At 41.2% G+C, this 27,479-nt stretch overlaps 4 protein-coding genes across 7 annotated transcripts in view; 2 read left to right on the forward strand and 2 right to left on the reverse strand.

Annotated features, from left to right (window-relative positions):
- iqgap2 (IQ motif containing GTPase activating protein 2) overlaps positions 1–5,306 on the forward strand; it is a 33,367-nt gene extending 28,061 nt beyond the window's left edge. For 2 of the 3 annotated variants that reach the window (XM_034540965.1, XM_034540967.1), the window contains 11 exons: positions 218–302; positions 548–780; positions 1,126–1,258; positions 1,666–1,768; positions 1,877–2,018; positions 2,616–2,703; positions 2,847–3,059; positions 3,154–3,314; positions 3,481–3,624; positions 4,185–4,293; positions 4,682–5,306. In XM_034540965.1, coding sequence (XP_034396856.1) covers positions 218–302; positions 548–780; positions 1,126–1,258; positions 1,666–1,768; positions 1,877–2,018; positions 2,616–2,703; positions 2,847–3,059; positions 3,154–3,314; positions 3,481–3,624; positions 4,185–4,293; positions 4,682–4,795 — 1,525 coding nt within the window. In that variant the 3' untranslated portion in view covers positions 4,796–5,306. Of the gene's footprint in view, positions 1–217; positions 303–547; positions 781–1,125; positions 1,259–1,665; positions 1,769–1,876; positions 2,019–2,615; positions 2,704–2,846; positions 3,060–3,153; positions 3,315–3,480; positions 3,625–4,184; positions 4,294–4,681 lie in introns of those variants that run through there. The other variant, XM_034540966.1, reaches the window with a different exon arrangement.
- A 211-nt stretch (positions 5,307–5,517) lies between these two features.
- f2r (coagulation factor II (thrombin) receptor) lies at positions 5,518–8,336 on the forward strand. Its single transcript, XM_034542664.1, has 2 exons — positions 5,518–5,672; positions 6,622–8,336. The coding sequence occupies exons 1-2, from the start codon at positions 5,603–5,605 to the stop codon at positions 7,839–7,841; spliced, it is 1,290 nt and encodes a 429-aa protein (XP_034398555.1). The 5' UTR covers positions 5,518–5,602; the 3' UTR covers positions 7,842–8,336.
- Positions 8,337–10,348: 2,012 nt separating this feature from the next.
- On the reverse strand, positions 10,349–14,510 carry LOC117736975. 2 transcript variants are annotated; one of them, XM_034542666.1, is made up of 6 exons: positions 12,603–14,510; positions 11,808–11,950; positions 11,607–11,674; positions 11,209–11,337; positions 10,948–11,043; positions 10,349–10,843 (listed from the first exon to the last, which is right to left on the reverse strand). In XM_034542666.1, the coding sequence occupies exons 1-6, from the start codon at positions 12,711–12,713 to the stop codon at positions 10,755–10,757; spliced, it is 636 nt and encodes a 211-aa protein (XP_034398557.1). In that variant the 5' UTR covers positions 12,714–14,510; the 3' UTR covers positions 10,349–10,754. The 2 variants fall into 2 exon arrangements, with proteins under 2 accessions (XP_034398557.1, XP_034398556.1); XM_034542665.1 differs by having other exon boundaries at positions 10,368–11,043.
- A 5,675-nt stretch (positions 14,511–20,185) lies between these two features.
- Positions 20,186–27,479, reverse strand: part of si:ch211-130m23.3 (uncharacterized protein LOC558547 homolog) — a 48,838-nt gene continuing 41,544 nt past the window's right edge. Inside the window, exons 6-17 of the mRNA XM_034542219.1 lie at positions 26,940–26,999; positions 26,772–26,835; positions 23,877–23,947; positions 23,714–23,781; positions 23,300–23,348; positions 23,190–23,225; positions 23,027–23,081; positions 22,809–22,879; positions 22,571–22,649; positions 22,395–22,423; positions 22,186–22,284; positions 20,186–21,900 (exon numbers count right to left, since the gene is read on the reverse strand). Of these exons, the coding sequence (XP_034398110.1) occupies positions 21,871–21,900; positions 22,186–22,284; positions 22,395–22,423; positions 22,571–22,649; positions 22,809–22,879; positions 23,027–23,081; positions 23,190–23,225; positions 23,300–23,348; positions 23,714–23,781; positions 23,877–23,947; positions 26,772–26,835; positions 26,940–26,999 (711 nt within the window). The 3' untranslated portion in view covers positions 20,186–21,870. The remainder of the gene's footprint in view (positions 21,901–22,185; positions 22,285–22,394; positions 22,424–22,570; positions 22,650–22,808; positions 22,880–23,026; positions 23,082–23,189; positions 23,226–23,299; positions 23,349–23,713; positions 23,782–23,876; positions 23,948–26,771; positions 26,836–26,939; positions 27,000–27,479) is intronic.

Below are 27,479 nucleotides of genomic sequence, written 5' to 3' on the forward strand. Positions count from 1 at the left end.
AAGAAATCACAAAAACAACTAACAATTCTGAGAACTCTATATCCCACTAGATGGTGCTAATGCTATAAATATAAGTATACAAATATAGAGAAACTAAAATCCTTCAATATGGTCATGAGCTGTCATGAGCTTTTTTAAATATAATTTCTCCATTAGTATGTGAATGCATGTTGCTTTGTGTTTGACTTCCCATCAATGCTTTTTGTTTTGCATGTAGTTATGGCATGAGATACATTGCAAAGGTTCTGAAGAAAAGCCTCCATGAAAAGTTTCCAGATGCCTCAGAGGATGAGCTGATGAAGGTAGAAGCCTGTGTACATATACATTTGGATGTATATGTATATATATATATATATATATATATATATATATATATATATATATATATATATATATATATATATATTAGTTTATTATTCATAGCAGTTTGTTAGAATTCTGCTCACACGGCCCACTCTGAATGCTTTATTATAGTGAGCATGTGGAGGTAAGTGCAATTGAATTTAGCAAAAGGTGTTAATCATGCTTTCTCTTCTTTTCATGACAGATTGTAGGAAACCTGCTTTACTACCGCTACATGAACCCAGCCATCGTGGCCCCGGATGGCTTCGACATCATCGACATGTCAGCCGGAGGGCAGCTCCACGTAGACCAACGTCGTAACCTGGGATCTGTGGCAAAGATGCTTCAGCATGCTGCTGCCAATAAGCTGTTTGAGGGCGAGAATGCACATATGACGCCAATGAACAACTACATATCTCAGACATATGAGAAGTTTAGGTACGAAAGGAGATATTAATATTGTGTGGTTATTTAGGTGGTAACAATGTTCTGAAGATGATTTATCCGTCCTAGGGTTTTTTAATCTTGCTGAACATCAGTACAAACTCACAAATTAGGGCTGTGCCAGTACATATGTTTGCAGTTATTTCCCTCAGATTATAGTTTACTGGAAATCGTCATAAACCGTTGTCCATTTTCTGGACACAAGTTAGCATGAGCAATGTACCCGAGTTTAAAAAGTAACAGGCACATTTTTTTAAAGTCAGTAATGCTGGCCATTATCTGTCAGGATTTCAGACCTATAACCACTAACTACTGCAATTTTATTATTTTTTCTTTCAGGCAATTTTTCCAGTCAGCATGTGATGTCCCTGAACCTGAAGAGAAGTTTAATATTGATGAATACTCAGACATGGTGACTTTAAGCAAGCCTATAATCTACATATCAATTGATGAGATCATCAATACCCACTCGGTAAACGCAAGCAAAATGACTATCATTCTTTAGACCAGATATGAACTTACCTCAGGTCTTCATTCAAGACTTAATCGAAAACATGCAGTGTTATGAAGTGCTTACATGCACTGGCTTATGATTCATCCTAATTTAAAAAAAGATTTATTCTTTCTGTCAGTCAATGTCACATTTGTACAGTATTATTTTAATGTTGTGTGTGTTTACATTTAGTAAGAGAAAGTAGACTTAACTTGTATTTCCTTTCAAACATTTCCATCTCTCACTCATAAAAGTGTTCTGTTGTTTCTCCATGAATACGTTTACCAAAGTTCATTCATTGAGTAATCATATTTTTCTGTAATAAGTTACACAATAAATATTATTCATTTAGACTTACAGGACTAATCACATCTGTATTTGTTCAGCTGCTTTTGGAACATCTGGAGGCCATCTCCCCTGACCACAATGACTTGCTGCATGAGCTGCTGCAGGACCTCGGAGATGTCCCTGATGTAGAGACGTTGCTCGGTACGGGGGTTAGGGTCATACATTTATTTATATAGATCTACGGCTCTGTCATGTGCAGTTGTCTTTGGTGCATTTACCAATTTTACACGTTGTGCTGTTTTATTTCAGGTGAAGGAGCGGTAGAGTCGAATGACTTGAACAGAGAGAGTGCTCTGAGCCAGTTGGCCAAGACCGAGATCTCTCTCACCCTAACCAGCAAGTTGGAGCTACTGGAAGGAGATGACAAAGATGTAAAGTCTCTAATGACAAAGTATGTTTATTGTGAGAGGATGCTGAGACAAAATGTTATGATGATCTATAAGTATCAAGTGCCATAATCCAGATTGTGATGTATATTTAAAACCATTACCCTGAATCACACACAGTACCCAGAAGTCGTCAATGCATAGTTTTGGATTACTATGAACGCCGTGTGATGCACTGTACGCAACCCTTCTTGACACTGTTTTTGTGTATCACTCAGTAGTGTGTCTTTGTTGTCTTTCCTGCTCTTCTATCATTTCCTGTCAAAAAGGAAGAGGTTTGGTGGTCAGTTATCTTGCCTATAAGCATGTATCCGTCTGGATACACAGAGGAGAGAGTCTTCCTCTGCGTGACGGTTTATGGGGAATGACGGTTCAATTCTGCAGTGAAAACTACTGTATTTAAGGCATCAGACATGTTACGTGTCTGGATACAACACTTTTCCAACATGTTTTTGAAATCAAGTCAGTGAAATAGAGTTTTTTGTGCCATCTAATGACAACAGCTTCATATAGTGTTTGGTTTAGGGGACATTACTTACAAATTAAATGAAACAACCCCGTCCAGCTCTTCATGATTTTTTAATTCTGTGTTTGTGTATCAGGACAAAAAAGCTTATTGTGGATGTGGTTCGGATTCAACATGGAGTGACCTTACCTGCAATTCTTGAGACCCCAGCTACTGTCGCACAGGTGATATTTTCTTCCATCTTGTTTTTTTGTCACCCATACCGTATATACCCAACAGCCATTTCTTGTGAAATGAATGTATGCGTTGATGTTTTTGTTGAGTTCTTACAGTTTTCTGCACTTCTTATACGACTTTTCTCCTGAAGGAGTCGGAGCATACTAAGATTGTAGATCGACGGGCAGTCCAGGACGCTCTGACACCAGAAGGTCTGAAGAGCAGCCAGGCAGTACTGGAGGACAGCCAACTACCTCTAGAGCAGAAGAAGAGGAAGATCCTGAGGAACCTCCGTAACCTGGAGCAGGCTGGCTTTCTCACTGTCAGCAACAATTACCAGGACCTTGTCAACGACATATCTAAGGTACGTAAGCAGCTCTCCATTCACATAGGACGATGCATGTCTCCAATGTATTGTTGGGCCTGTTCAGCTTCTGAGGTTGTTAATGCATTGACAGGACATCCGCTACCAAAGGCGCTACAGACAGAGAAGGAAGGCCGAGCTTGTGAAGCTCCAGCAGACACTGACGGCTCTCAACTCAAAGACAACCTTCTACCAGGATCAGATGAACTATTATGATACGTACATCAAGACCTGCCTGGACAACCTGAACCGGAAGTGAGTTGTAACTTTTGCTTTGCTTTAACCTTTTATCGATGAAAAGTCTTTCACAATATTTCTTCTCAATGCGTTAATAATAATAATAATAACTTTCTTTTATTTGTGTTATGTGGAGGGTTTGATGCATGCAACAAGAGTTTTTTAAACTGTTTTCTTGGTCCAGGAATTCACGCAGATCAATAAAATTGGACAGCAAAGGAGAAAATAAGGGCAGTAAGAAGTGGAAGCCACCGTCTCTGAAGTACACTGCAGCCAGGCTCCATGAGAAGGGAGTAATCCTGGAAATAGAAGGACTTCAGACAAACCAGTGAGTTGAGTTGTCACTACTTTGACGGCTATCAAAAAGCGCTGGGTACAGAATGTAATGTTACTCTTTACCACTGGTCAGATTTGAGGTTTTCACTAACATCTAAACCACCTATAATGACGTTTATGTTGGGCTGTGACTTGTAGAGACTTTTGATGGCAGTGCAGATGATCAAATCTATGACATGTTTTTTGATACCAAAACATAGGATGTACCTTGTCAGATTTGTTATTGGAGGTATTGCTCAGTGAGATAACATCTTTCTTTAGGCCTCATCAGTTATCAAAACCATTACCATGCTAGTTATTGGTCTTCTGAGTTGAAATGTTAAACTGAATTCCTAAATATGTAAAACATAAATGTACATTTATTTTTCATTATTTACTACAAACAGACCAATGAAATCATCCAATCAAATTTAAGCTGATTTGAGTTGTATGAACAGTTCCTTCAAGTACTACAATACATTTTGTATTACTGCAATAATAGGGCAAATGGTTTTGTGCTGTCACTTTTTTTTGTCATTAATCTCATGTTATTGCCTCTTTCTCTTCTTTCAGGTTCAAAAATGTCATGTTTGACATTTCGCCCAGTGAGGAAGTTGGGGATTTTGAGGTGAAGGCAAAGTTTATGGGAGTTGAAATGGAAAAAGTCCAGCTTCATTTCCAGGTAAACATTTCCCAACAGAAAGCAGCTCACTATACACCATTAAACCTTGATGACATATCACAGAAATAAAAAAACATTTTCCAATAAAGACTACAGTAATTGACAAATTTGTTCTAATTCATTCTCTGCATGTCTTTTTGTATCGAGCATGAACAAATATTAGTTATGAACAATGTGTTTGTGTGTGTGTGTGTGTGTGTGTGGGTGGATTAGACCATGCTGTAAAGTCAAGGCCACTAAGTGTTTAAAATATGTTTTCAGTAAATGTTTTGCAAAGGACAGTATTACAAATATGTAATCTAGCACCATGAACATATGCAAAACCAGCACCTCCTCTCTATAAATAAAAAGCTTGTTCTAATTGCATCCATTTGTATTATGTGTCCAGGACCTCCTTCAGCTGCAGTATGAAGGCGTGGCTGTCATGAAGATGTTTGACAAAGCCAAAGTCAACGTTAATTTACTCATCTTCCTCCTAAACAAAAAATTCTATGGAAAATGAGAAGTTGAAGAACAAGAGGGAGAACGCAGCAAGAGAGGAAGTGGAAAGTGTTTGTGCCTTCTGACAATACAAAGTTTGTTAAATAAAATTGATTTAGTCCACAAACACCAGATGGTGCAGGACAGTGTTTTTATTTTATTATAATTTCATGAATCACACCTAAATTAAATGTTGTTCAACTAAATGTATCCACTTTGTATGTTTCCATGTGGTAATTGTAAATGTGTATTTTTTAAGAATGAAATTGTAATAATATTCATGTTTTGTATGTAAACGCTAGGAAACTCACTAAGTGTGAACTTGTACGTTAAAACAACTATTAGTTCAGTAATGAAGCTCGGGAGCAACTTTCCAATACTGTAGTTCACCAGTGCCTTTTTAATTAAGAAAACATGTTTCAATTAATAAAACATCTGAACATTTTAAAAGCTACAACTGATGTATTATCAGTATATAAGTGATTTATAATGTTTGCGCAATGTGCATAATAAATTACACATGTCTACATTTAGTATTTTTTTTTTGTTGTGTTTTAGTCATATTATCAGTATTATTTATTAAAAAACTACTTTCTCAGTTGTAACATCTGCCAGCCTTCCACTTTGAAGACAAATGTGCATGAAGTGCACAGACAAATCTGTCTGAAGACCTGGTACACATCGTTTCACTGTAATGGGGAGGAGATGTGCAGTGAGGGGGAGGCGGAGTATGATCAAGTCTGCAATAACATGTTGGACTCTCTTCAGACGAACCAATAATTTCAACCCACTCGCAGGCGTTGGATTTCTGGAGAAATACAGTGAAGCCATGGTTCACCTGTCAATAGCGTTGTTGGTGTTGTTTTCCCTCCAGAGCTCAGCACTCGCCTCCCAAAATGGTAAGTAGCTTTATAAACCATAAACTATGTAGAACTCTGATAGTTCATCACTGAATTTGGTATAATTGTGTAAGACTACAGACTTGTACTCTCCTGGGTTTTACAAATGCTGAAAGTAATGTGGCAACTTGTTTACTGAATGAGGGTGCAAGAGAACCCTAAAACATGATTACATTTTTTATTTTAGAACTATTATCAAATAATCTGGTTGTCGACACAACAGACCACGTACAGTGGTAGAAAATAACTAATTAGGCCTATATTTTCTCAGTTATATGCTACTGTACGTGTAAGTAAAGATGCTTGTTATTAATATGATTTAATACAGTTACTACATTACATTTTTGAAAGCTAAGTTACTGTTGCTGATAATACCTTATATAAGTAGGCAAATACTTTTGAGCAAGACTTTTAATTGTCATCGAGTATTTTTACAATGCGGTTTTACAGTTTTCACTGAAGGACATTATCTAAATAGTTCTTCCAATACCACTGGTCGTGGAAGATTATGAATGGCTCACTAAAACATCTTCTGGACCTCTTTTAAAATAAGAAGATTGATTCTAAAATACTCCATTCAATAACTGCTGATTTGATCATGTTACAGATGCGTAGTGCTTCATCATATATTTTTCTTTGTATATATTTCTTTTAAAGAGACCTGTTACCCAAATGACAAAACAACACTGTTTCTCAATTATTTATGGATTTATCTTAAAGTTAAAAAAATAAACTACTGTAGATTATCCAGAGCAACGGAGACCTTTCACATTCAAAGGCATACAAAAGAAACTAACCTGCATGTCTAGATACCACTAGACAAAAGTGGAAGTAAAAACTGGGTAACTTAACCCTTTAAAAAGCCCGAGTGCTGTATCTGCGTAATAAGTCAGAATGGAAAACTGCAAAGAAAGCATCCCATGAAAGTATGTTTCCTTTCTCTCTTCAGGCTCGACGCCCTTCCTGCGGACTTTCTCTGGTCACTTTAAAACAGTCACAGATGAGCCTGTCGACTACGTTGACCTGTCTGAGTTAGACAGTTGGAGGGATGACGAGGGGTCCGGCTCGGGGTCGCAGCAGGAGCCGGTGAAAAAACACAGTCCACACCGCCATCCCCAGAAGCACTATTATGTCTCAGAGGACACTAAGGATTTCCTCCAGGGTCGCCTGGCAACGAGCTTTGTCCCGACCGTTTACACCCTTGTCTTCATAGTCAGTGTGCCCCTCAACCTTGTTGCCTTGGTGATGTTCATGCACCACGTCCGTCCCAGAAAGCCGGCGGTGATTTACATGCTGAACCTGGCCTGTGCGGACCTGCTGTTCGGCCTCCTGCTTCCCTTCAAGATTGCCTACCATTACCTCGGCAACAACTGGATCTACGGCTCTGTCATGTGCAGAGTTGTCACTGCAGCTTTCTACTGCAACATGTACTGCTCAGTGCTGCTCATGACGTGTATCAGCATTGACCGTTTCCTGGCGGTGGTTTACCCCATGAACTCCCTGACGTGGCGCAGCCCTCAGACAGCCTGCGCTGTGTGTGCTGCCATGTGGCTGTTGGCCCTCGGGGGAGTCGCCCCTCTCCTCATCTCTGGGCAAACCCTCTATTTGTCAGACTTGGGCATCACCACCTGCCATGTTGTGCAGGATGTGGAACAACTACAAGCTTACTATCTGTACTTCTTCCCCATCTACTCCTCAGTCTTCTTCTTCATCCCTCTAGTCTTCACTGCCGTTTGCTATGTCCGTATTATTCAGGCTCTGGCAGCGGCCAACGTCGAGAACCGCTTCCGGAAGACTCGAGCCGTGGTGATGGCCGCGGTGGTGCTGGTGGTGTTTGTGGTCTGCTTCACCCCCACCAACATCATCCTGATGGTTCACTATGTTCAGCTGTCCCACATGTCCAGTGACGGCTCCTATCAAGCCTACCTGCTCTCCATGTGTGCAGGAAGCCTCAGCTGCTGTTTGGATCCAGTCCTGTATTACTTTGCCTCCTCTCAGTGCCAGAAGCAGGTGGCAGCACTGCTCAGATGTCGGCGACCGGCCCGAGCAAAGAGCAGCTCCGAAACACAGAGCACAAGAACCAGCGGGCGGAGAGACAGCAGCAGGTCATGCAAGATGGAGAACATTCAAACCGGCCTGGGGAGCCATTACAGCCGGCTGGTGACTTAACGACATGGACATGGGATGCTGGCTTCTAAGACACTTCTCAAACCTGTACTTACCGTCTACTATATCTGAATCTATGGATCTAAATAATCTAAATGCTTGGGTTGGGTGTCCAGTGCCTTGTAGCGCTGGACATGTCCACTTAAATGAGCTTTTTGTTGTTTTGCAATCACAAAATATACCCACCAGTATGACTGTCTGATATGTTTGTGTAATTTCACAGAGAGCATGTACACAACATGCTCTGCCATTATTTTCATATTTTTTGTTTCATATTCTTGTTTTCAGTGAATCATAGGATATACACAGTTAATAATAATTCATCTGAGTTTTAATTTGAAAAACATTACAAGTTATGTAATGGCTGCATTGTTGTAAGACAGACATCTGCTATAGGTTTTGATAAGTCTATATGTATATATGCAACAACATTAATCAATTGAACTGCAGTAGCATTCATAACCTATATAATTAAATCAAAACAGAACTACTACATTATACATATTTTGCTTAATACTTATGTTGCTGTTTATCCATCTTTTTTTTTATTGCTGCTCACTCCTTGTCATCGGGGCAGAGCTCTGAAACAAAACAAACACAAGCACTTTACGAATAGAGAGCGAATATTTCCTGAGCATTATGGAAATGACGTTGGCAGCATGTGCATTGTACTTCATGCACTTCAAGTTTGCAGCATAAAAAAACAATGTGTAATCTAAATGCTGCATTTTACAGTCCGACGTCTCCATCTTGTGGCACGTCGTGTGTGAGTTGCACTGTGAGTGTCCGGTTAAGGCTCGCAGGCACAGCTTTGCTTTTACCGACAATGAAGTTCCCTGAAGACGCACTGACCTGTTTCACCATCGTAGCTGTGGAAGTTCTCCGGGAAGCTCAGACACCCAACTTGTTTTTGGAAAATCTCAACATCTTTGGGATCTTTTTTTCCAGTTCTCGCTGATAGAAATGAGAGATTTTAAAAGGAGTTACAACATTTGAAACTCTCACCAGCTGTGTTTTAAAGCAAGGAGGAACTTACTGAACTGCAGGATGTATCTACCAGTGGTGTCCCCATTTCGAAAGGTGTCTGTCCACAGCAGGCAGTCGGAGCAAGTCTGTAGAATATGTCCTTTGTGGTCTGAAAGGTTTTCTTTAGAAATGGACAACAGAGCGACTTATTACTCTGCAATATTATTTATATGGCAATAAACTATGCGGTTATAAATCCGAATAATATCATGCTTTAGAAATAAGCTGCTTCATCTCATGTTACTTACTACGAAATGTGGTAGCAATGCCTGAGACTGTTGCATTTACTTCCCCCGAGATACACCGATTACTGAGAAACAAGAACATGCTGTGACAGACTTCTTTTTTACTACAAATGTACCATGCTGTTTGAAAAGATTTACTTTTAGAATATTGTGCTACAAACAATATGTAAGGATGATTCTGCCCAAAATATTTAATGAACTAAATCACCAAACTTACAAGCAGCGATCGCCCCAACGTAATGTCACAACCTGACTGTCAGAGGTGGGAGACAAGTCTATCCAGGAGCTTTTCAGAGACTCCAGTGCCTTGTGGTAGGGCTTGGGGTCACCAGCTCCCATCACATACACCCATTTCCCAAAGACCTTCACATAAAAAGTCAAGATGCATATAACTACATTACAAATATCTGAGTGTACTTATTGGGGATATGCTTTTAAAATAAAATCCCATATCTTTGGGATAAATAAGATGGAGAAAACCTACCAGTTTGGGGTCCTCTGGTATAAAAGGTCTGACTAGGTCCTTACAGTCAGGTGCAGATGCAGCACTGAGGGAAGTTAAAGCCAACAGAAATACCACAGCAGGCAGAGCCATGCTCAGTCAGACAGAGGAGAGGATGAGATGGGAGAGTCAGCAGCACTGCAGAGGATGTCTCTGAAGCTGCAAAAGAAAACCTAAAACAAAAAAAAGTGATTGTGCAAGTGCTATACTAATAATGGGGAGGAGGGGGTTTCTACAAACTCAGATGCACCAGTGAAAAGGCTTTGTAACCACCATGCAGACCCATGGAGATTTCTTTAGTTCAGCATTGAATGGCCAGCTCAACAGTCCTCTTGCCCGCAGCGTTGCCCCCGAATGAACTCCGGCAAAGTGCCAAAACTTGTCTCTGACTGTTGAGACATTTAAAAAGTACCCGAGGCGGCTTTTCTTCAGTTGAAGTTTATTTCTCTGTGGGTCTGACTGGACTCCTTGTGGGGAAAGTTTATAAGTTTGGTGTTGTCTTTCTCCCCCTGCCGGAGACGTCACCCAGCAAGTCTTTGTTGAAGTTTCTGGGAAAGGCGGTGCACTTGAGAAGAGGTGTAGTAGTTTTGATGGAGAGTTCAATCTGGATTCTATAGACTAGAGAGTCTGGCATCATCTAATGCACTTGTAAACTATCAAAGAAATGTTGGAGCTCAGAAGCCAAAGACCTTTCCTGAACAAGTGTAGGACTATATGACAAGAACAGCACACAGAGGGAGACTGAAAGACGTTTTATTGACATTGCACAACCAGTTGGAAATAGTTACTCAACTAACAGATTATTAAATTGATTTGAACAAGGCATTTAAATGGATTTTTTTAGCCATCAATGTGTCTGACAGAATCCGTTTAACTGTGTTCTTAAACTAAATTCTGAAAGGTCAAACAGCTTAGCAGGCAGACACACAGTCATAAGACTACACATAGACACAGATCTAACATGACATGACACCAACAGGCCTTGAACTCATTGCTGCTGCTGAAACCAGCTGTAACAGGACTAATTAAAAGCTATTCCACGGTGCATATATCACATTACAACACTAGTGAGTACATGTTGCGCTGGATGCGCTTGGATGGGTGCATGCTGTTCAAAGGGCGATGACATCTCTTTGCTCTGCTTTACTTGGCAGTAGGCGGAACATCAGTTTTATCTTTCTCTGTATTCTCGGCACCAGTTGATGCAGAGACCCTGTCATCTGGACACAGATCTGAAAGAGCAGAAAATCACGGATTGGTGAAGAAGGTGGCATGAAGATAATGTGCTTTGATGGTTTTATTTGATACGAAATACAGAGCACAAATGCCAACTGACCTGTTCCTCCAAAGTGGTACTCTGGGAGGAATTTAAGACACTCTGCCTGCTTCTTGAAGGTTTCTAATTCAGATGGCTCCAAAGTGCCGGTACGTGCTTTAAAGAGAAGCCAGATGAATAAAACAGAGAGGGTGAGGTGGTGGAAATAAAGAGAAGCCAGGGGAAAGAGGACAGAAATAAGAAAGAAATTATCAAAATATAAACTAGTTTTTATTTATTTTTAATTGTATAGTTCTTTTTAGGGGGAAGAAATTGCCTTACTGAAGAGGAAAAGGTATCGTCCCTTTGACTTGCCGTCAGGGAGGAGGGTGGTGTCTTCGGACAGGAGGCAGTCGGAGCAGGTCTCGTAGTACTTTCCATCATGATATGAAGTGTGACCATTGATATTAACTGTGACGCATTAGAAAAACAAGGCTTCCCAATTAATATAACCCAGATATTGAATATGTGGTTGTCTTTCGTTTCCATAAATATATTTGAAATTCTGTCATAATATTAAATATTTAAATAATGTATTTGTGACTGTTTTCTTAAGAATTCCACCTATACCTCGGTAATATTATTTGGCTGCATGCTGCATCATCCACTTAACATTACACAGCATAGAAAGAGCAGTGATGAGCAGGGTGCAACAGAAATATATTGATAGAGATAATTACAAGTGGTGTGACTGGTCATCCCTGAGATGGTGGCATTGGCTAACCCCTGCAGGCATTTATCGTCACTTCTGAAATAACAGAAACAAAACAAGAAAAAGGAGTAACAATCCAATATACTATAATTTCAATATACACTCTCAACCATTATCATCTGTATGTGAGTGAAAATGGAACATAGCAATATGTCCGCAGTGTCCTTACAGGCGGTCGGACCAGTAGATGGACATGACACCGCTGTCTGAGGAAGCCGACAGTTCCACCCAGGAGCCGTTCACCACCACCAGGTCGCTCTTCAGACCAGGCTGGTCCCACGACCCGACATGGAGCACCCACTTCCCATAGATCTGCCACAAACCCAGGGGCAAGACATCCACACAACTCAGTCACACAACTGGGCTGTTAGAGTGTGCTCATAATTTATTATACAATATAATAGAATAATGTTTATAAAGAGATAGATATATCATTTCTTTATTTTGCCTGTTTATCTCTTGAAGGCTTCATATTGTTGAGATTGAAAGTTGAGTCCCATGACAACTGGATCTGATAAGGAACAGGCTTGTTTTCAATATGATAAAAATATCCAGAACAGCTTAATGGACCATTGTGGTGAGATTTAATATAGTTTTTTTCCTAGGCTAAAAGACGTAGGTTTGTTATCTACTAAGAATTGCAATTTAATTAAAAAAATGGAAATTGCTGCTAAACATCTAAAGTTCTTTGCTAAAGGCACATCAGATCACAGTTATCTTTCTTCGGTACATACCCTTGATATACAAGACACATCAATATGCATGAGATATTGGATATACTTGAGCTTTGCCAATGTAAAACGACAAACAAAGATACGATATCAAACAGATTGGCTTGAACACAAGTGCTGTTATGCTTAAGAGTGATACAGTAAATGAGCAATTGTGTTAAGAGCCTTAGTTCATTTTAAATACCGCGGAGCATTTTAACCCCAGCTCATAACAAATGGTTGCTTTTACTTACAGGGCTGTGGCTGTCCAGTAACAGAGGCTTAACCAGCTCTTTGCAGTCCGGTTCAGATGCAGCACCCAGGGAGGTGAGAGCCAACAGAGCTATAACCAGCTGTGCATCCATGACTCGAGACAGCAGGCAGCCAGAGAGCAACACTAATGTCAGGGATCCCGCCAGCTAGAGACTCCTCAAAGCAACCAGGGGAAGGGTTCTGTAACAGTGGGCTGGGCTACAGACGCACACACACACACACACACACACACACACACACACACACCATCACGTACTACATCCAGTCAGCAAGGGCTTGTCCTAGTTACACCATTACATAACAGACAGCTGGCCGAGTCTGAATAGCATCTTTCAATGTGAACACCCCCCTGCACAGAGTCACACACAGGGACAAAGACAGAAACAATCAAAAGAAAGACACACACACACACACACACACACACACACACACACACACACACACACACACACACACACACACACACCTCTTATTAAAGCAATGGTTTGAAAATAGTACAAATACCTTCTAGAACTACCTTTGTTTGCTTCCTATGAGACAGCCATTCAGAAACATGTCACTTGTATAATATTGTGCTTGGCAAACGCACTCTTTGCCAGATGTTAATCAGCTGGACATCCATTTAAGCTTGACACACAAACACATCTTTGAACTGTCAACAAAGTGTTTCGAGTTGGCTTGCAAAATGCCGTTTTCTCAGTACCTGTACTCTGTGCAATGACAATAAAGTTGAATCTGAATCTGGAAATAACCAATTACGTTTCATAGCCCTGTATCTAGAAGGTTTGATCTGTAAAACAGGGACAGTTCTGTCGAGCAATGTGGACTTTTATTGTGTTGGGTTTGTGTATCTTTTGGCTCTTTGAGGGGAGGTCATGTAACACACACACAGACCTGCACACACTCTACAATCCAGTATGTTATTACCATTTGTCTCTTCCACTTGGTAAAAAGCTCTACAAAGGTTGCTTTTCATCCTTTAAGGGTCAGTCCAACAAGTAGACAACAAGAAAAGACTAGTGTTGCATTAATTATACAGTCAGCATGTCCACTGCCCTGCTTAATATTCCCATCTTTGACTCCCCTAACACACATTTTATTCACAGTGTATAACAACTGCTTTGAGTCTTAAAAGCCCTCACTCACACTCATCAGTGTCTGCCAAGAGCCAGAAAGTACAAACAGATAGAAACATACTGTGGGGCCCACATAAATGTTGGACACAATAATAGGAAATAGACATGGACACCCCCGATATTCTCTATATTCTCATTCATTTATTATTGTTTGTTTATTGTTTTGTTTATTCACCTGGCATATGTTCATCTGCAATATAAACTGAAATGATTTAGTAGGTTAACGTTTGGTGACAATGAGTAAAGCTCATACAGGCACTTCAGTCAGCTAAGGGGTCCTTTGTGTAGGAAGCGAAGGAAGCGTTACGCTTTTTTTATTCAGTAGACCGAAGGGTGTGTCGTACTTGATGCGCGTCATTTTGTGCTTTCAGGTGGGTGAAAGTGGTGACACAGATATATATTTATATTGGAGTTTTGCGAGTTGAATGTAACAACGTGTCAGGGGACATAGTGCATGACCTAGATAACACCCCGCTCATGAGACAGACAGTGTGTAACACCTGTAGCCTGTGAGAATAGGCTCGTTCGAGATGAGCCAGTTCTGCGCAGAATTCGATTGGCGGCGATCGGCGCGCAATGCATGCTGATTGGATATGTGTCCGACTTGCTCCGGATTTGCTCTGACGTCATGCACACGTGGTCAACGATACTCTCAAGGTGCGTTCACACCAAACATTTTGCGATTTTTTCGTGCGACCAGATCCCATGCAAAGTCAATGCACAGACGCGTTTGGACGCGAATTCTCGTCGGCGGCGCAATAGACGCGAATCGGGCAGCGTGAAATGTTCGCCCGAGTTGAAATATTTCAACTTTGGCGAAAAATTCACCAAAAAGCCAATCAGCGTTGAGATGCTCCGCCCGTCACTGTCCTGCCGTTGTTGAATCAGAAAAAAATTGAGGACATCGTAGCGGTTTGCGGACGCCCCGAGCTCTTTAATACTACTACAGGTTAGCCTGAAGTAGTGCTGGAAGCGGCAGTCATCCAGACGCAGTTCCTGGAGAAGACGGTGAAATTCACCGAACTGTGGCGACGGATGATGTTATGAACCCCAAAACGAGGGCGTCTGATGTTCCGACGTTTGTGGTATTTCCACAAAAAGTATAGAGTAGAAATAGTGGTTATTTATTTCATGGCGGCATTACTAAGGAGACAAGCCACGGAGATAAGCCACGCCCCCTTTTCGCGTCTAAACGCGTCTGTGCATTGACTTTGCATGGGATTCGATTGTTCGCTATTTGTCTCATGTGGGTGTTAATAATAATAATAATAATGTATAAGGTTATTTATTTAGCATCTGTAAATAAGTAATTTATAGAGAAATGACAACTATCTTCACATATATGTATTTATATAAATGTGTAAATAAATATGACATCCAACAACTATAATATGGGCAATTGTTTGTCCTCAATTCCAACAATTTAGACGACTGTGGAAAATCCCATTTGTGTGAGCTCAACAGATTGAAAATGCATTTGGTCCATTTGTGAGATTACATATTAGATATCCCAAACCTTATTTAATATGCCTGTTATGTTAGGATCACTGTCTGCTTTTAGTGTGTGCTCCCCTGTTTTTCCCCTCCTGTCTGTTTTGTTGTTGTGTGCCATGTTTTGCTTTTGTCAGCCTACAGTCTCCAGCCCCGGTTTCCGCCCACTACCACCCCCTCTCCTTTGGCTCAGCTGGGGCTCTTGCACTAAGTACTGCCAGCTGATTTAAGGACCACGGTGTTCCCTGGCGCGTCGTTCCGGTCACCAGTCTGGTTCCTTACCGTGTGTTGGAAACACCTAGTTTATGCCGATCCCATTCGTGCCCAGGAATAGAGTTCGGTTGAGTTGCCCTCCCGACTCCAGCAAAGGAAGAGAGGCTTCTGGATTCGCTGGACAATTCTGATCGTTTTTTTATTTTTTTTTATTCTTTGCTGTTTTTCCCCCGGCATGTAAGGAGAATAAAGTCCTCTTTGAGTTTGAAAACTGCTGTGTGAGCGTGCGTTTGGGTCCTCCACACCACACATCCATAACAGAACGCTTCCGGAGGATAGTCTGCAGAGGGCGATTTCCTCTCAAGGCAATCTCCTCGGCCAACACCATCAAGTGCTGCAGAACCTACTCGACTCTCAGCCTTACATCGGGGTCCCAGGTGGCGGAGATAGGAGGCCTGTTACGGGACCTCGCGCTGCGCCGTTCTCCCCCTCCGGAGCTGGTCCCGCAGGACTCAGGCGGCAACCATGAGTCTTTTGATCCTTCACCTGTGCCCTATGGTGGAGCGTCCGGGGAGTGCAGAGGGTTCAACAGCCTCGGACAATGCTAGGGTGGCTTATATGGTGGGGTTGCTGCACAGCAAGGAACTCGTCTGGGCTGAAGCTTGGCTCATCAGACGCTCCCCTGCCCGGGTTTCCTACGCGCGCTTCGTGGAGGAATTCAAGAGTATTCGACCACCCGGTATACACCCGGGACGTTGTTCAGTGCCTGCTCAGTCTTCGTCAGGGGTCAACCAGCGCAGCCGAGTACTCTGTGGATTTCAGATTCTGGCCACGGAGTCCGGTTGGGCCAAAGAGGCGCTGAAAGGAATTTATCGCAGCAGTCTTTCGGATATTCTGAAGGACGAGCTTGCTGTCAGGGAGGAGTGGAGTCATTGGATGAGCTCATCACTCTCTCAAACAATATGGATAACTGTATTCGGGAATGCCGTCGGGAGGAACTACCGGTCTTCCAATCCAGCTCTCGGCCTCTGAGCCCGTCCCGACGGTACAGTCATGCGCTCTCCTCCCTTGGCACCTCCCTCTTTGGAGCCGGAGGAACCGATGCAGCTCGGCCGGATTCATCTCTCTCCAGAGGAGAGAGAGAGCGACGCCTCCGCGCTTGAAGCTGTTTGTACTGTTGTGAGTCGGGACACCGCATGGCCGTTTGCTCTGTCCGGCAAAAGAGAGAGCTCGCTGGTAAGAGTGGGGATGCTGGCGGGCGATTCAAGGACAATTCCCCATTCCAAGTCCCGATCACTATTTCCTGTCACCCTGGGTTTGTCATCTGGGCCGGTGTACCTATCAGCGCTCATCGATTCAGGGGCTGAAGAGAATTTTTTGGACACTGAGTTTATTAGGAGTCATGGGATTCCTGTGGAGGCGTTAGTGCGCTCAGCCGGTGTACGAACTGGATGGCAGTTCACTGGCAGAGATAACACACTGGACTCCGCCTATATCCCTGCTTGTGTGTGGTAATCAGTCAGAAGACCCAGTTCTACGAGTTTCCTTCCCCGCAAACACCCTTGGTCCTAGAACTTCGCTGGCTCAAGGAACACAATCCTCAGATCGATTGGGCTGGGGGTCGGATCACCAGCTGGAGTTCCGCCTGTCATTCCCGCTGCCTCAGATCTGCTGTGCCCCGTCAGCCTCGTCCTTCAAGCAGACCTGACACTGATCCTAGCCTTGCTGCGGTGCCCCTGGAATATATGGACTTGGGAGAGGCATTCAGTAAGGAGCAGGCCCTTTCACTTCCTCCTCATCGTCCCTACGATTGTGCCATTGACCTGCTCCCGGGTGCGCCACTTCCTATGAGCCGGTTATATAATCTCTCCCGGCCTGAACGTGAGTCCATGGAGAAGTATATAACCGACTCAGTCACCGCAGGAATCATACGCCCCTCATCTTCACCTGTGGGAGCGGGTTTCTTCTTCGTCTCCAAGAAGGACAAGAGCCTCCGTCCTTGCATCGATTACAGAGGTTTGAATCGGATCACAATTAAAAGTACCCTTAACCGCTTATCTCTTAGCTGGAGGCAAGATATTCACTAAACTGGACCTCCGTAACGCGTATCACCTGGTCCAAATTCGTGAGGGGGACGAATGGAAGACGGCCTTTAACACACCCCTGGGACACTTTGAATATCTGGTGATACCGTTTTGATTAACCAATGCTCCTGCCGTCTTTCAGGCCCTGGTCAATGACGTCCTCTGCGATTTCCTCAACTGTTTTGTGTTTGTTTATATTGATGACATTCTCATCTTCTCCCCGAATCCCCAGGAGCACACTAACGATGACCGCCAGGTCCTGCAATGATTGTTGGAGAATCAGCTCTTCATTAAGGCGGAGAAGTGCGGTAAGGGCAGTAACGGAGTGGCCGGTACCCGCCTCAAGAAAGAAGCTCCAGCTGTTTCTTGGGTTCGCAAACTTTTATCGTTGGTTCATTCGGGACTACAGCCGAATGGCAGAACCGCTGACGCGGCTCACCACCTCAACGGTGCATTTTTCTTGGACCCCAGAGACTGACAAGGCTTTTCGTTCCTCAAGGAGTGGTTTGACTCGGCCCCTATTCTGGTCCACCCAGACGAGACCTGCCAGTTTGTCGTCGAGGTGGATGCCTCAGACACCTGTCTCGGAGCCGTACTTTCAGCTGCCGACTCCAAGCTTCATCCTTGTGCTTTCTTCTCTCGTAGACTTTCCCCGGCGGAGAGAAACTATGACGTCGGCAATCGTGAACGGTTGGCCGTAAAGTTAGCCATGGAGGAGTGGAGGCACTGGCTTGAGGGATCGGTGCTCCCCTTTGTCGTATGGACCGACCACCGGAATCTGGAGTATATCCATACGGCTACACGCCTCAATTCCCGCCAGGCCCGCTGGGCTTTGTTCTTCACCCGTTTCAACTTCACCAAGCCGGACGCACTCGGTGCCCCGGTGGAGGGAGATTCTCCTCCCGACACCATCCTACCCGCCTCATGCATCCTTGGTGCTGTTACCTGGGAGATTGAAGGGGTGGTATCTGAGGCCCAGAAGACCCAACCTGACCCCAGAGGGGGTCCCCCGAATCGCATTTTTGTTCCTCTGGCTGTCCGTTCCCGAGTCCTGCGGTGGGCCCACGAGTCCCATCTCTCTGGCCACCCTGGCATCCGCCGGACTATAAGCTGGCTCTGCTCTCAGTGGATGTCCGCATAAAAAAAATTAACCCGGACAAGACTGAACTTCTCCTCCTTCCAGGAAAAGGCTCTCCAACCCACGACCTGACTATTAACTTCAACAACTCAGTGTTTTTGCTCCGACTCCGACTGCCAGGAACCTCGGTGTGACACTTGACAGTCAACTCTCCCTGACGCTCCTGTAGGTACATGCTGTACAACATCAGGAGAATATGTCTTCTTCTCACTCAGAAGGCGGCACAGGTTCTGGTCCAGGCTCTGGTCATCTCACGGCTAGACTATTGCAACTCAATCGTGGCAGGTCTGCCTGCTAATGCCACCTCTACAGCTCATCCAGAATGCAGCTGCTCGACTGCTCTTCAACCTCCCGAAATTTACCCACACTACTCTGCTCCTCCGCGACCTTCACTGGTTACCGGTAGCCGCCCGCATCCGCTTCAAAACATTGGTACTTGCGTACCGTGCTGCGAACAGATCGGGTCCGGTCTACATCCAGGACATGTTCAAACCCCAGCCCGTTCACTTCGCTCGGCTTCTGCCAATCGGCTTGTAGCTCCTTCACTACGAGCTAAACACTCTACAAAGTCACGACTGTTTGCTGTGCTGGCTCCTCATTGGTGGAACGAGCTCCCCATTGACATCAGGAAAGCAGAAAGTCTCTACATCTTCCGTCGCAAACTAAAAACACAACTTTTTCGACTATACCTTGAATAGGGAAGGTAGCGCCGTAGTAGCACTTTGGTAGCACTTAAATGGCTCTTACTGATAGCACTTTGTAGTTTAACTTTATTGAAGAAATTGTTCTTGCTTGATTCTTGTTGTTCTGAGTTTGGACTCATGGTTTAATGCACTTATTGTAAGTCGCTTTGGATAAAAGCGTCAGCTAAATGACATGTAATGTAATGTAATGTAATGTATCAAGTGACGAATTGGTGACGGGTTGGTTGTTTTCCATGTGAGTAAATATGTTTTAAATGTTATCTCTATACTAAACAATCGAAAGATGTTTATTTATATGAGGGTATGGAAGTCAGGAAATGTATTGTGTGACGCTAAATGCACCGATGGTGATTTAATTGGTCCGATGTTTACAGATTGTATTTACATAATAATGTGTGTCATCTTAAGACCATCCTACAGGGATACATTCTGTTATTATTCATGTTCGACTACATTTACCGGGTTGGAGGGCCCCAGGGAGGTCAGGTTCTGCCCTGGATGTTTACAAAGTTATATTAATGTTCCAACATGATTTCATTCTGAATATTCATAAAGTTACGTGAGCTAACTTCATATAGACATGTAAGACATTACAGGTCTTTTGTGCTGTTGTTTGTGGGAGCTTTGGACATTGCTAACGTCATGTTTCAGCTGAGCCGCTGGCTCTTTGACGTGGTTTGAATGACTGAATGAAAGAAGAGGGGGGGTTGGAACGGGACCGGGAGCCGTTTCTGGGTCGTTCTAGTGCGCAAAGTCCTCACAACAGTCCTCACAAATGAAAAGAGCTGACACTTTGACTAAGGGAAGAGAAGCTTTATACTAGCATATTCAAAACCCATGAAATACTTCTCTGTGTATTTACAAAAACATAATACAAGAATAAAAAAGAGAAAATTAACATCACAAATGGAGTCACACGTACTGCCACAAAACAGAAAACATGATCCAATGTACAAATGCATCTTCTTGTACTCTCAATTATGGCTTCAATCTAACACAAACACAAAATAAAATATATCTGTTCAGTTGTGATGGTGCATCACCACTCCACCGCTCCCTTTGCCATAATTCTCTCGCAGATTTTTCTTTAAATAATAATAATATAAAATACACGTACAAGACAGAGGAGCTACATTTGTGAGCTGTACACTTTGCAGTAAGGAAGGGGAGAGGATAACCTTTTCTACATGATGATAATACATCTTGGGCAGTGAAAAAAAAGATAAATAATTAATTAAAAACAAGCTTATTGTTGCTTTCTGTACCAGCCGACCTTTCACATCACACTGAGATCACAGTTTATCCGGATGGCAATTAAGCATGAGTGACCAAAGTGATTTCATGAGCTTGTGTCTTACCACTCGTCCTGTTCATCGGTCTTTCTGTTCTCTCTCTCTTGAACATGTCATGTATGAGATTGTGGGCCGTTGTATCCATTATGCAACTGTGACTCCAATATGTAAAATGATAAATCACTTGGATAAAAGTTGAAATAACTTGAGATGAGAGAGGCCTCAGCAACAAAAAAACAACATCACAAATAGTATGACAGCAAGCCCGGGTTCAGTGTCCCCTCTGGTTTGGTAACTGTTCTGTGGGACCTTTGTGGTGACGTATCCCTGTAGGATGGTCTCTTTCCCGGTGGTATCCTTACTGCTCTCTCAGCAGTCAGCGAAGGGACTGATTTAAAGCAAGACTATGCAACTTTTGAAAGTTGAAACACATTCTTCCTCCTCCAAAACAGAGAGTAAAATTCATAAGTACAAAGACTCACTATTGGTCAATTCAGCAGAGTCATTTTTGTTTCTACGGCCTTACTACGACCAACACAAGTTGCATAGTTTCGCTTTAAGCATTAAACAAACCTTTTCTTAATTACCATACAAAGTGACTTCATATTTAAAATGCAGACAATATTGTAGGTGGTGTGGAGGCCTTAATCATGATTAAACAGCTGACTTTTTGTTTTGTTTTTGGGAATTTAAAATAAAAAATGACCCATTGTATAAAACAAAAAACACAATGTCATCGGCTTGAAAGATTTAGAGGACACAAACGTTGAAAAGAAGTAAACCTCATGGTATTATGAAGTCTCTCCAATTATCTTTTCTATTCTCAAGAAAAGACAAAAGATATTACATGTGACTCATACACACTGTTTGCAAATATACAAGGAGTTCTCCTCCAGGTTGTTTCAATTTGGTTGCTTTGTACAGTCTCATAGTTGCAGAGGAAGAACTGATGAATGTAGCAGTCACCACTTTGAACGGGAGAAGAAATAGGAGAGAAGAGACGTGGGCAGAAACAATGGAGGGGTGGGGTTGGGGGACAGTAGGAGGACAGGGCCTACGGCAAATGTCCTATCTAGGCAGGTGGTGGTGGTGGAGGAAGAGTCACTGGCCTAGATGACATCACATCCCGTCTCTCCGCGTTTTACTGATCCAGGTTACTGGGCAACTGAACCAAACCTGCTTCCAGAGCCTTCACACGCTCATCGTCATGTTTGGAGAATACTGCAGAGGCAACATGGGGAGAAATGAGTATGTTTGAGTTTGTGTATGTGAGCATTTTTCATAGTTTTACAGTATCTTTAATTATAAATATCTCCAACAATGGACAATTAACTTTTATTAATGAAAGTGAATAATGCTTTTTAAAATGTATTCCTAAATATTCATACCACTCACATGCCTGTACGGTATAATGAAGCAACAGCTAGCAGCCGATTAGCTTAGTTCCCAATACTCATGATATTGAGTTCTGAGATCCCTCTAATCTTCACATGACAATTGACTTACACTTTCATTCTGGAAAGGGTTAAGGAAGTTTCCTCCCATCTCTCCATCCTCCCTGGGGGTCCCGGGCTGGTTACTCATACTTAGGTTCCCAGGTGAGTTCTTTTAAAAAGTATGTAAAACAACATTAGCCATCGTATGCTATTAAACCAAAAAAAAATTAGACTTGCAGTGCATTTGCAGTTTTAAAGTATATAAATATCTTCTTTTACCTTCGGGAGACTGTCCATATCGCCTGACCCTGAGAGAGGTAACACAAGTATGAGAACTAGTAACCATTATCATGAATGCTTGTTTTGCTTGAAATTAATTGACAAATTAGGGAAAACTATAACCAGAGATTCAGTGTCAATGTAGCACATTCTGTACAAGCTACTTGTTCCTGTACCTAATGATCCATTCATGTGATGGGGCTCCATTCCAGCCATTCCCCCTAGTGGACCGTCACCACCTGAACCCATAGGGAACTGAGGAGAACATACACAGCAGACAATGATGTTCCTGTAACATAACTAAATAACAATGTTTTGAAAGAAATTACTACATCCACACATAAATTCAATCACCATGTGCATTTAAATACACTCAAACACAATGATATATACACAGAGAGAGAAATGACTCACATTTGGTCGGCTTCCACCTGGAGGGACTGTGTTTATCATAGTGTACATGTTGTCACCAGAGTTGGTTGAATCTGACATAATGAACAGAGAAACAATTAGATGACAAAAGAGCAAACACATATATATATATATATATATATATATATATATATATATATATATATATATATATATATACACACAAACAGACAAACACACATGGAAGACATAGAGCGTACCTGCTGGACTTGGCATAATTGGGGTCCCAGGTGGCCCCCCTCCTCCTGGAGGTCCCTGAAATCACAGGTTTGGTTTCCATAAGATTCATTCATGAACTTGTGCATTTCAGTCTATACAAATGGTGAGCAGCAGCAGCAGCAGCTTAAACCCAAACATACATACCACATAACTTCCTGGAGATGCAGACGAGTAAGGGGTCTACAAAAATACAGAAGCAAATCATGAAAGTAATGAAATAACTTTCTGTCGGGTGTCTTTGTTAGAGCACTTACCGAATTGGAGTTTGGAGGATTTGGCCATGGTCTACCCCCACCAGGTCCCCTGGAACACACACCGTTATACACTTTAGTTTTCTGCTTTTGCCAGGGTTCTTGGTTTCTAATTCATTTGGGCAGAGTTGGCAACAACAAGCTCTTCTGTTGCCAGAGAGAGTTAATGGGAACAACAAGTTTTGAAGGAAAGGATAAAAGAAGACAAACTAGAGGAAAGCTGGCTCCTCGCTCCACTTACAGACCCGAGAACATACAGTAAAGTTGTAATTAAAACCACAGAAAGGAAACAGCTGACTCCCTTGTAGTGAGAAATTAAGGTTGTTTGCATTTAATGTCGTCCCTCTGAGGGAGAGAAATGTGAGGAGGTCATTTTCACTGTGTGTGTGTAGATTGTATTATGTTGATACCACTCACATGTTCATACCAGGCATACCAGGACCAACCAGGGCATTCAGTGGTGGTCTCATCCCACCTCCATAACCCTAAAAAAGAAGACACCAAATGTCCTCAGTTACAAGAGAGTAAGTATCAGAACCAATGCTTTGTAAATATTCCCTCAAATCCTCTGGTCCCATACCTGGGGCCCTAGCGGTACCATGCCTCTGGGTGGAGTCATCCGCTGCATTGGCCCTCCCATATTTAGATGTGCTGAAACAAAGAAAAAACAGTCAAACTACAACCAGTCATCATTTTTTTCCACAACAGTGTATTCAGGTCAGACTGGGGTCTGTTTTGGTTATGTTTACCACTATCATCTTGCTTCAACTGGAAGATGTGGAACGGTTATCACATTACATTTACACATTGTAAACAACTCTCGTCATTGTCTTCTGAACTCTCTCAAACCACCATGTGACATTTACAGTGTGAGCTTTAATTACACCTTCTTCTGATTCTAATGTTGAGTTTAACAGTAAGAACATTGGTGTGTATGGTGAATGGTGTGTGTACTACAAAGATAAACAATGGTTTCATTACTATCAACAATTCCCATGAAAAGGCTTAACTACTAATTCGGTGTGGCTATGCGAAGCAGCAGGCTCATAGAGCCTACATTAAGGTAGAGAAATAATTTAAAGTTTAAAACGTTAACAAAAGGAAGGAGCTTATTTGCCCAATTGGACATTGTTTCATAGCTAGCACAGTTTAGATGGAATCTTTGTTTGTTTAAATGTAACTGTAACTTTAAATGTAACTGTAACTTTAAATGTAAATGTAACTGTAACTTAAAAGGTAACTGTAACTTTAAATGTATCTTTAAATGTAACTGTAACTTTAAATGTAACTGTAACTTTAAATGTAACTGTAACTTTAAATGTAACTTTAAATGTAACTTTAAATGTAACTGTAACTTTAAATGTAACTTTAAATATAGCTGTAACTTTAAATGTAAATGCAACTTAAAATGTGACTGTAACTTAAAATATAACTAACTTTAAATGTAACTTTAAATATAGCTGTAACTTTAAATGTAACTGTAAATGTAAATGCAACTTAAAATGTGACTGTAACTTAAAATATAACTGTAACTTTAAATGTAACTAACTTTAAATATAACATTAAATGTAACTGTAATTTTAAATGTAACTGTAACTTTAAATGTAACTAACTTTCAATGTAACTGTAAATGTAACTTAAAATGTAACTGTAACTTAAAAGGTAACTGTAACTTTAAATGTATCTTTAAATGTAACTGTAACTTTAAATGTAACTGTAACTTTATATGTAACTTTAAATGTAACTGTAACTTTAAATGTAAATGTAACTGTAACTTTAAATGTAACTAACTTTAAATATAACATTAAATGTAACTGTAATTTTAAATGTAACTGTAACTTTAAATGTAACTAACTTTCAATGTAACTGTAAATGTAACTTAAAATGTAACTGTAACTTAAAAGGTAACTGTAACTTTAAATGTATCTTTAAATGTAACTGTAACTTTAAATGTAACTGTAACTTTATATGTAACTTTAAATGTAACTGTAACTTTAAATGTAACTGTAACTTTAAATGTAAATGTAACTGTAACTTTAAATGTAACTGTAACTTTAAATGTAACTTTAAATGTAACTGTAACTTTAAATGTAACTAAATAAATCTGGCACATACTGTGCTTTGTGCTTTCACACATGAAAATAAATTCAATTATCACTTTAATTGTAACTTTAAATGTAATTGTAAATGTAACTGTACTTTAAATGTAACTTTAAATATAGCTGTAACTTTAAATGTAACTGTAACTTTAAATGTAACTTTAAATGTAACTGTAACTTTAAATGTAACTAAATAAATCTGGCACATACTGGAGATGCTCCATACAAAGCGACCTTTGTTTGGACTGAGGCAGAGGAGATGTATGGCCGCCGACATTTTCTAGTTTACAGCTACTATCCAACACAGAGCAAAATAACATACTGTGCTTTGTGCTTTCACACATGAAAATAAATTCAATTATCACTTTAATTGTAACTTTAAATGTAATTGTAAATGTAACTGTACTTTAAATGTAACTTTAAATATAGCTGTAACTTTAAATGTAACTGTAACTTTAAATGTAACTGTACATGTAACTGTAACTTTAAATGTAACTATAACTTTAAATGTAATTTTAAATGTAACTAACTTTAAATCTAACTTTAAATGTAACTGTAACTTTAAATGTAACTGTAATTTTAAATGTAACTTTAAGTGTAACTTTAAATGTAACTGTAACTTTAAATGTAACTTTAAATGTAACTGTAACTTTAAATGTCATTTTAAATGTAACTAACTTTAAATGTAACTGTAACTTTAAATGTAACTGTAACTTTAATTGTAAATGTGACTTTAAATGTAACTTTAAATGTAACTGTAACTTTAAATGTAACTAAATAAATCTGGCACATACTGGAGACGCTCCGTACCCAGAGAGCTTTGTTTGGACTGAGGCAGAGGAGATGTATGGCCGCCGCTGTCACACAGAGACCTCCCACCTCCCCTATTAAATCTTTATTATCTACACAGTCCAGTGCTAAAGCCTAATTTTCCTCTTGCGCACCTGTGATGGTAATACCTTTTGAGGGAAATAGCTTGATGGTACAACATTGGGACAAATCATTTAGCAATTAAAAAATATATTTTGGTTATGAGCAAATACCTTCAAAACTCAATACTTTCACATTATGGTCAGCTGTACTTCAGTAGTTTTATACTCATTAACAAATGTTGGCAAGTTAGCATTGTGAGCCACAACTAGCATTGAGGTCAAAGCGCCACTGGGCCTAAGTGCAGCTTTATTAAATCATGCCTGTAAACCTTTTCTCCTGTTAATAGTTTTGGGATGTCAATTATATGTCAAAATCTATTTCAGGCTGTGAGTCTTTAAAAAAAGCAAAAACAATGTTATCCTTTAAAAACCAGGCGCCAACTGCACACCTGTGCCACAATATATTGTGTATGTGTTTGTGCATAGCAGTGTGTCTACGTGTACCTTGCTGTCTTGTGGGGTCCATCCCACTGGGTAACATAGGCTGGCTTCCTGGGACCCCAAGTCCCTACAGAGGAGGGAGGATACATCACTAGTATTATCATCACTGTCTCTCAGATGCAGTCACTATTCACAGTACTGTCTGCTGCCTGCGGTCAGTGTGGCTCTTACCTGATTGGGTAATCTGAGAGGTGGTCTGGGTCCTCCAGGGAATCGAGGTGACATAAACGGCTGGAAAAAAATCATAAATGCAAGTTGAATCACTCTGGGTTATAAATACTGTGCAGGCAATCTCTCACATGCATGAGACTGTAGTGAAGTCTTCAGGGCAAGACTAACAAAACACTACATACTTTTTAAAGAGAAATGTATCCCGTATCTGCATACTTGTATTCATTTAGTAAATTGAAAGACATATACACAATATACAAAATATACTGTCCTGGGTTGCCAAATCAGATGATCAATTATAGTCCTTTTTATAACCATTTTTATAGAAACAAAAGTGGTGTATGAACTGTTTGACCACATTTTTATTGGATTGGATTAATGGAAGAATGATGGGGAGAAAAGGTGAGGTTGGTTAATAATGATGTCACTGTATCTTTTAACTGTGTGCAGTTCGGCAGCATGTGCGAGAAGCACTTTTGCAGCTGTGAGTGGTTTATGTTTTACATGTCCTCACAGACAGTAGCAATGCTGTTGTTTTCT

Source organism: Cyclopterus lumpus, chromosome 9 (assembly GCF_009769545.1).
Source record: "Cyclopterus lumpus isolate fCycLum1 chromosome 9, fCycLum1.pri, whole genome shotgun sequence".
Classification (NCBI taxonomy): domain Eukaryota; kingdom Metazoa; phylum Chordata; class Actinopteri; order Perciformes; family Cyclopteridae; genus Cyclopterus; species Cyclopterus lumpus.

Bases quoted from the DNA above. Each gene is read 5' to 3' on its own strand.
- LOC117736975 (XM_034542665.1), bottom strand. From the start codon at position 12,713: ATGGATGCACAGCTGGTTATAGCTCTGTTGGCTCTCACCTCCCTGGGT. The intron at 11,951-12,602 runs GTAAGTAAAAGC...GGTTTGTGGCAG, and splicing joins TACTGGACAGCCACAGCCCT to ATCTATGGGAAGTGGGTGCT. The intron at 11,675-11,807 runs GTAAGGACACTG...CTGTTATTTCAG, and splicing joins ATCTACTGGTCCGACCGCCT to AAGTGACGATAAATGCCTGC.
- f2r (XM_034542664.1), top strand. From the start codon at position 5,603: ATGGTTCACCTGTCAATAGCGTTGTTGGTGTTGTTTTCCCTCCAGAGC. The intron at 5,673-6,621 runs GTAAGTAGCTTT...TTCTCTCTTCAG, and splicing joins AGCACTCGCCTCCCAAAATG to GCTCGACGCCCTTCCTGCGG.